The sequence below is a fragment of the Benincasa hispida genome, chromosome 9 (assembly GCF_009727055.1).
Source record: "Benincasa hispida cultivar B227 chromosome 9, ASM972705v1, whole genome shotgun sequence".
Classification (NCBI taxonomy): domain Eukaryota; kingdom Viridiplantae; phylum Streptophyta; class Magnoliopsida; order Cucurbitales; family Cucurbitaceae; genus Benincasa; species Benincasa hispida.
Window position 1 is genome coordinate 84,892,354 of NC_052357.1, and position 9,579 is coordinate 84,901,932.

General features: G+C 29.5%; 1 protein-coding gene across 1 annotated transcript; it reads left to right on the forward strand.

Moving 5' to 3' along the window:
- The first annotated feature begins 1,156 nt into the window (after positions 1-1,156).
- LOC120084957 (triacylglycerol lipase OBL1-like) lies at positions 1,157-5,310 on the forward strand. Its single transcript, XM_039040766.1, has 4 exons — positions 1,157-1,675; positions 2,824-2,857; positions 3,970-4,577; positions 5,014-5,310. Exons 1-4 carry the CDS (start codon positions 1,157-1,159, stop codon positions 5,308-5,310), a joined length of 1,458 nt encoding a protein of 485 aa, XP_038896694.1.
- The last annotated feature ends 4,269 nt before the right edge of the window (positions 5,311-9,579 follow it).

Below are 9,579 nucleotides of genomic sequence, written 5' to 3' on the forward strand. Positions count from 1 at the left end.
TTCAAATTCTAACTAAATAGCTCCAAGATTTTGCTTCTTTAGAATCTTGACTAATCTTGAAGCTTTCTTGCAGGCTCTGATACCACTTGTTGGGTTTGAAATGAATATAATGGGCTGATAACACACTGCATTATTGATCTTTTGGGCTTAATGAAACCCAGGCCCTATTCTTAATACCGGATACCACCTTTGTTCAAAACACAAACAAAAATCAGTATGCTAAAAGCACAATCGTGTGATGAGAAATCTCCACCCTACACCTTGATGGCTGTGATTAGAGATATGCACTTCTGTTGTTTGTAGAACTCAAATGACTATTCCTATCTTTTCTTTGATGCAGAGAAAATGGAGAGAAAAGAAGGAGAGAACCTGAGGGAAATGCTGTCGAAAATCGCCTGGAAGATGAGGCTGCTATCGTCTAGTCAATTGGAGGTAAAGCAAGAAGTCGTCTAGACGATAAGGGAAGAGTCGTCTGGACGATGAAAGCTTTACTGAAGATCGTCTAGATGATGGGGTTCGAAGTCGACGATGGTCTACGCGATAGAGGTGCTGAGGTAAACGATCGATGGCTAACCGCTACACGATCGATGGCTAAATGGTAAACAATAGAACAAAGAAGATCAGAGAAGAAGATGAATACAATGATTTATGTGGTTCGACCAATGATAGCCTACGTCCACGGAGAAGTTGATGGGAGTTTTATTAGGGGAGTTACAAGATTGATACAAGATAAATTGTAAACCTTTCTTGAACACTCTATATTTTCTACTCTCTTACCTTTAGATGTAGTTACAAAATGTATATAAAGGTAGCTTGAATGTAACTGATTTGTAACAATCTTGAAGTTATTTTCACCTTTCTGTAATAACAATTTATCAATAGTCTTAAAATGTAGAAACCAAATGGATAAGAATTTAATAATATTTAGGCTACATAAACAATGCATAGGCACATGTAGCTTCTTCAACTTTGAATTAGCTATATTATTTCATTATTTTTTTCATTTGAAAATATAAATCGACCAGTTGGCGTCGATGTTGACTGTTTAATTAATCACGATGTAACATATCATATATAACCTCCCGTAATTCCCCAACCTCATTCCCCAATTTCATTGTGAAAAGAAAAAAAAAAAAAAAAAAAAAGGGAAAAGTTAATGGGTTCGAATGAGATTGAGTTCAGAGAAAATTATCTGATACTGAAGGCGAAAGATGCAAAAGTGAGAGATGTGTTTTTGTTCTTACTTCCTTCAGGTTCCAGGAAGATCAAAAACGTGATATATTGTCCCGACGATCAAATTGGGTTTTACACAAATTTCAAAGCTCGATGGACAATTTCTGTCTCCATTTTGGCGCAGAAATTCCTTCTCACCCTCGCCACTCTGCTCACTTTGTTAGCCGCATTTTGGTCAATTATTCAACGCTTTTTCTACAAGTATATACTGCTGGCTGAATTTTGGGTTGCGCCGCAGACTATTAATTTCATGGATTTGAAGCCCAAAGTGAGATGTAGAGACTGGAAAATTTTGGATCCCAACGACAACGCGGACATGAATTTAGAGGAGCGTGATTTCAGATATTATAGTAACTTAACCATTATGGCTTCCAAATTAGCTTATCAAGATTATTCTCAATACCCCTCCGTCGTCGAGTCCGTAGTCAACGACTGCTGGCAGGTAAAAAAACAAAGCAACTTTTACATACTCCCCCTTTCATCCATTCATATAATTAATTAGAAGCAAAATATTAGGTGAAGTCCATCTCCATCTCTATACAATCCAAGCTTCTATTTAATAAAAATATTATCATGTGATAATTCTTTTAAATAGTTTATTATTATTATTATTATTATTATAAATAAAGAGAACAGATAAAGTATATAGGTGCAGTTTTGATTGCACCTAATTATTATTCTTAAATAAATTATTTTTCAATTATAGACATTATAGATGTCTCAACCTAATTAAAATGTCTAGTTGTATCTCAGGATCCCTCTTTCCCTTCGATTTTTTTCTAAAGAAAATATTCTATCAACTTTTATTTTTAACTTTCAATTTTACCAATTAATTTAAACCTTCAAAGTTTTGGGTTGAGTTATTAAGTTAGAAATTTGCATAGGAATGTAGAGTTGATTATTATGAAATCTAAGAATTTGTTTGTCGGGTCATATAGTAAGGTTTTTTTAAAAAAAAATTTAATGTATTAAGGTGGTGGGTGGGTTAAACTCTGTTTTTAATATAAATTTTGGAAGAAAAAATTTACAAATTCTCATGTGGCTTTTGTTCAAAGAATTATATATAAACACTCATGGATCTAGTATGAAAAAAACCATGAAATTTTAGAGAGAGACAGCCAACCTTAATGTTAAATTATTGTTGGAATTTGTGAATTTTAGATAGTTTTATTAATTATCGATTTTTATAATAATCATTTACTTCTATTTTTTTGTCACGCTTTTTCTGATTGAAACTGAGATGAGTTTAGAAAAAGTCAATTCTAATATTAAATTATGGTTGGAATTTATGAGTTTTAGATAAATTTATTAATTGTCGATTTTTGTAATAATCATTCACCTTGATTTTGTGTCACGCATTATTCTCATTGAAACGGATGAATTTATAGAAATTTTTCTCTCCTTTTTTTCCTTTTTTTTTTCTTTTCATTAGTGAATAATGTGCATGCAAATAAACTTTGCAGTATTCATAAACTTCAGATAATTGGTTATTTATTATTAAGTTTTTAGGGGAAAAAAACATATCAAACAGTGTGAATGTTGAGAAATAACTGTGGATAATGATCAATGATGTTTTTCTTTCAAATGCAGATGAATTTAATTGATTGCTTCAATTTCTGGAATGGTAAGCCTTTTTTTGTTGGACTTCTAATTTTCAAATAAAATATAAAGAAAGACTTTGGACTTCTCTTTTTCAAATAAATAAAGACTCCGGACTTCTATTTTTTTTTCAAATAAATGAAGACTTTGACTATAATTAAAGGCCGTAAGCACAAAAGATTTGGCTTTTAATGTTTAATGGTCTCGTGATCATCATAGGTCGTTTTATTAAAAAAAAAAAAATTAAATATATAAACGCACCTTGTTGGTTTTCGTAAAAAATTATATTTATATTATAATTTGGAAAAAAAAAACTTAGGTACAATCCTTTTCGATTCGAATTTCTAACTTCTTATTTTAAAATATATATCTTTAACTAAAATTTCATTAAAATCTATTTCTAATTAAAATTAAGTTTATAACAACCTTTTTATTTCTAATTTTTTTCTTTATCATCTTTTTTATTATTATTTTAAAAAACCAAGTTTTAAAAATTAAAATAGATAATTTTTAAAAAAATTATTTTTATTTTTGAATTTGACTCACGTCTTCTACTTTAAAAAAATTGTAAACCATCCTGAGAATTTAAATAAAAAGAAGCATTATTTTTAGAAATAAATAATAAATAAAATAAAATAATTATCAAATAGGACCAATTTTTTTTCAAGAGATATTGTTTTTCATGGACAATTTGTTGTGCAAATCAGTCATCATTTAATAAAAAATAATTCGCCAACTCGTTAACTAACCAACTTGGCTTTAATTTGTCTCTTTTGACGGCTTGCTTCAAATATTAAATTCAACTAAACTCGATAATCTAAAACGTCTTGAATCAAAATAAATAAATATAAATTTTAAAACTTAAAGACAATATTTATTTATTTTTGTATTAGCACCCCTCTTCTTGCCAAACAATTAATCATCTCTACGTTTTCAACCCCTATAATGAAAACAAAAATGGTGAAACCTCAAAACTAATTAACAATTATTTCCGGAAATAGATTTATATTTCTGTTTTCTCTTTTGAATCTAAAACTTCTCGAATAAAAACAAAATAAAAATTAAATTTCGAAACAATTATTTACAACATTTAGTAATTTTCTTTTCTTAGAATAAATAAATAAACTTATTTTTCAGACTTCCAAGACAAAGCTACAACTCATGCATTTATGTTCGAAAACACATCCAAAGATCCAAAAGTAACAGTGGTGGCATTTAGAGGGACCTCCGTACTTGAGCCTAGCGATTGGACGGTCGATTTCAACTTCTCTTGGTCCAAACTAGAAGGCGTTGGCAACATCCACGCTGGCTTCATGCAAGCCCTTGGCTTCCAAGACCTTGCTGGGTGGCCCAAAGACCTCCTCCAACCCAAACACCAATACGCATATTACACCCTTCGCCAAAAGCTTAAAGACATTGCTAAAGCCAATGACAATGCAGAATTCATAATCACTGGCCACAGTTTGGGCGGCGCCCTTGCCACCCTTTTTGTCACTTTGCTAGCCCATCACAATGAAACAACCATTCTTCACAAGATTCGAGCTGTTTATACTTATGGCCAACCAAGAGTTGGGAATCAAGAGTTTGCACAGTTTATGGTAGACACTGTCGAAAGATATGGTTTTAAATACTACAGATATGTTTACTCTTTTGACTTGGTTCCTAGAGTGCCTTTTGACTCTGTTGTTTTCAAATACAAACACTTTGGTGGATGCGTATACTTTGACTGCTTCTACCATGGCAAGGTAACATTCACTTATCCATATCTATAACTCTTTCTCCATTATTTGGTTAATCCCGGTTAGTCAGTCTGTACAATGTGACTCTCTATTAGAGTTAATAGATTTAAGATAGTATTAGGAGCAGATGATTTATAATGGTAGAAGTCTAGAAGACTCAACAAGTAGAGATCCATTTTAATTGGGGAGAAAATAACGTCACAGGACTTGAATACAGAATCTTCTTGATCACACTATTCTGATACCATCTTAAATCGTCAATTGACCAAAAAATTTAAGCTAATGGCCGAAAACAAATTTAATATCATATCATTTAACAATATCACTAAATGTGATAATAATATGCCAATATTACTAATATTTAGATTGTGAGTCTCTTTGAATAATTTTTTCTCTTAGATTATTTTCAAAGAGTAAATAATTTTTGGGGTGTTTTATGCAGTTTTTAAAGGAGCAGCCAAACACAAACTACTTCTCTCCAATTTGGTTGATACCCAAGTACTTAAGTGCATGTTGGGAGTTTATAAGAAGTTTAATAATAACTCCAATTGTGAAAGGTAGGGATTACTTCGAGGGTTTTTTTACAATACTGGAAAGGACACTTGGATTACTTATTCCAGGAATATCAGCCCATGTATGTTCAAATTATGTTAACGTGACTCGTTTGGGGAATATTCAGTTGCCATCTGACTACGAGGAGACCTTACAGCTTGCTCACTATATCGATGCCAACTACTAGAAATTAAAGTATCGAAAAAAAAAAAAATTATAAGGGTATGTTTCAATTAATTTTCTCCAAGTACTTTACACAACTCTTTTTTCTTTATTAATATTTGTGGTAAGTTGTCTGTTTGTTTGTTGCTCTTAGTTTTTTAAGATTTTGGTTTGTTAAAGTTTGGAATTAGGATGATCTTTTTAATTCCAATTAAATGTTATGGGTGGCATAAAATATTGGATTTGCAGTCTACTGTAATTCTCCTTTTGGGTTGCATATAATGTATGAGTTTGTGCAATCTTTTTTCAGTACAACTGATAAAGGATTGAACTTTCGATCTCTTAGATTTGGAGTACATACTAATATTATCGAATTAAGCTCACTTTGACAATACCTCTTGGATCGGAGTTTGTGCAGTCTAAAGCCTATTATATATATGTAGTTTGAGAACTTAGCTTAACTCATGGTTAATTTTGGAATAAATAAACACAACATCAATAATAATCCATTTTTTAAGACATGTTGAGAGTAATTATTAAATTGTTAAAATCACTTTTGTAATTTTTTAAGATTATTATGAAACATATTTTTAATCATTCAAAATTTGATGAAATAAAAATTATATTTAAAAAGTATAAATTTTAATATTAAATTAATTTCAATGGATTAAAAGTAGTGTTGTGAATACTTTCATAGTCAAGTTTGGTTCTAATTAATCAATTATTGTAAAAAACCATTTGCTTCTTCTTTGGTAAAGAAATAAATAAAAAAGAAGAGTAAAAAATAGAAATTGGAAAAAGAAAAAGAGGAAAAAAGATAGAAAAGAATGGAAAATGGCAAGAAGGAAAATATATATAATGTGAAGGGGTAGGATTGTCTTTCCACTAATTCCAGAAAAAGTAAAATAAAATGAAAAAAAATTGCACAACCGAGACACGTGGGTGGTTATGTATTAGTGGTTGGGTTTTACTCGTGGAGCTTGCGTAAGACTTATGATTGATGACTCCATCTCACAAATGTATGTCGTAGCCTTAACGTGAAGACCATTTCTATTGTGATCTTCACTTTTTTTTTTCAAGAAATTCTAACTCTAACGTGATGGTCATCTCAATCGCAATCTTTATTGTTCTAAAAAAAGCATTATAACAAGAACAAGTTTCCATGACTCTAAAAATTTGTCATTAAAAAGTTGACTTTTTATGTCAACTAAACCATTACATTGACATTAAAAATATGTTACAAAAACATCAATAATGACATATTTATAGTGTCAATAATGCCTTAGTGGTGACACATTCTAAACGTTATTAAATTACATATACTAACACTTATTTATAGTCATTGAAGTTCGATTGATGACAGTATACCATTGTCATATAAATATATCTTATGATATTTGTGAAATATCAATAAAATGCTTATAAGATGGATAATTATTTGTTTCATACCTCTCGTTACACCTATATTACTCCAATTTTAACACAAAATATATACACAAATATAAATATGAACTTTCATATATAACGATAAATTGTGTAATGTTAATACAAGGAAACTATATACAACGAAACTAGTAACAAAACTTTGGTAAAATTATTTACTACAAATACAATAATTACAAGTGTTGACACTATCACAAAATAATAATAATAATAATAATAAATAATAATACATATGTAAATAACTTGTTTGGTGGGACGTATCTTCGCTTCAATAAGCTTGTGTGAAGGCTTGGTAAAAAAACATTCATTTTAGAATTCAACTCAACACATTAATGTTAACAATAATAATATACATATGTTATATATACCTTCTTAATATTCACAATCTCTCTTATCATACACTCACTACATTTACACTCAAAACCATACTTTAATCATATAAATAAGTTTCAAATGAAACTTTAAATAAAAACAATACTTAGAGTCACAAATAACCACATAAATAGGCTCAAATTACATTGTAAGCTTCAAATCAAACTTTAATAACATAAATAACCTCCAGATTTAACTCATTCTTCAAAAATCATATAAAGGATATAACAACTCAACATAAACCAAATTATAATAACAATAAACATCAATCTTGCTCAAAATATTAATATCAAATTTTCTTTAAAAAAAAATAGAATACTCTCACGTGGGTCTATTAGAAAGAATATGGTTAAACAATATATATTGTATCAAAATTAAATTTCTTCTTTAATATAAAAAAACATCTTCCTAGAACTCAAACACATTAATCCAAATAAGAGAACAAGAGTAAGCATGAATCTTGAAACATGCCACATAGCTAAAGCATAAGATTCAGAATACATAGTACAAAATATTCTAGAACCAATATAGTACATAAAAACTCATAGTCCTCATAGATTAAATTCCTCCCTATATTTTAGAAAAAAAAAAAAATAGTAAGAAACTTTAATGAAAAAAATATTAAATTCACCTCAAAGCAATGAAATGCACCCAAAATCAATGAAATCCTCAAACATCTTGAAGGAAAAATAAGAGGACAAAAATGTAAGCTTCAAACAAAAAATTGTGACTTCATAACCATCACCCATTTATTTCTCTGGTCAAACAATTCAATAATCATCTTTTCGACTTTCCATATGTAAAACAAAAGAAGGAACAAGAAAGGACGCTACAAAGATAGGAAGAAAATATAACCACCAAAATATATACCATCGATTCAAGAAGAGAAAACTGAAGATATGGTGTCAATCTTCCTGTCAACGGCTAGATGTGAAGGTGATGAGAAGGGGGACGAAGAGGAGATATCGGAAGGAAGTGATGCCGAGATGGACGTCCGAGGGAACGACTTTGGGACAGAGGAAAATCGAAGTTAGAGTTTAAGGAAATTAAAGAGAGAAAAGAAAGAGGGAAAGAAAGGGTTTTTTTGTATGGATGACCTCATTTGGGAGGCTCAAGAGTCACCGGTAGAGAAAGTAATGGAAAATTATCTTTTGCTTATGTCATATTTTTGTTATTTCAATCCGTCTAGAGTTATTGTTTGAGTAAGATAATGGTTTTGCTAGTATGATATTGTTTGTTTTTGGTTTCAAACCAAAAGGCCTCATACCAATGGACATAGTTATTCTCACTTATATACCCATGATTTTTCTCTTATTTAACCAATGTGGGACTTTGGTCGCATTCCCAATAATATCAAATTGGACCAACTTAATTTCATTCAATCCAATGGCCATGATGAAAACAATTTCATCGAAATCTGTCAATTTATGTCTTCAATTTCAATCTGCGACACACGTCAGCTTTTAATTGGTCTCGAATTTGATGATTTGTAATTTCTTCTTTAATTTAGGAAATGATGTATAAATTTATGATTGGTCCAAAATTGATCACTCAACAAATGTTCCATTTTCAAGATTTATGTATATGAATGGGTGAATCTCGAAAAAAATAAAATTTGAATCAAAGGTCAAGCTGTATGTTCTTGATTTAAACTCGTTTTGATGTGTCAGTCACACTATTAATTTAATACATATGTTTGAATAGAATTTGGGATAATATTTGGAATATGATCAAATTTTAATTTGCAATAAACTTGAGGTATTATATACAATTTAATTTAGTTTGAAGATAAAAACTTAAATTTGGATGATAAAAACTTAAATCGTGCTGTCGTTGGTGTTAGTCGCCGCGCACCGTTAAAGTTTTGTTCGCCAACATGACCAAAAAGTTGGGACAACCTTAAGTGTGTGAGATTAAGTTGGAATTTAAAAAAATAATATATTACGAAAGAAATTGGAGTATTTAACACTATTAGAAATAGCTTTTTATGTATATTTTAATTAATTTCTATTATAAATTTTTAAATAAACATAAATTTTTAAAAAAATTTAAGTCAATTCAAACGGATCGTAAGTAGACCACGACTCAACGAATAAAGAGAGAAAATGGGATGGAATTTAAGTTTTTTTTTTAATATTTTTTTCCCTTTTCCTTTTCTTAACTCTTCTCTCCCTCCTTTTTTTTTCAATTTTTTCTTTTTTTTTCTTTCCTTCTTTATTTTTCACGTTTTCTTTTTCTTTTTTATTTCTCTTTTCTTTCTTTCTTTTTTTCCTCCTTGTTTTTTTCTTTCTTTATTTTTTTCTTTTTTTACTTTTGTTGCTTTGACTCACGGTTATTTATTTATTTTTTTCCTCTTTTTTTTTTTCAACTTTTCCTTTCTTCCTTTTTTTCTTTCATTTTTTTCTCTTTTTTTTTCTTTCTTTTTCCTTTGCTTTCCTTTTTTCCTTTTTATTTATTTATTTTTTACTTTTTTATTTCC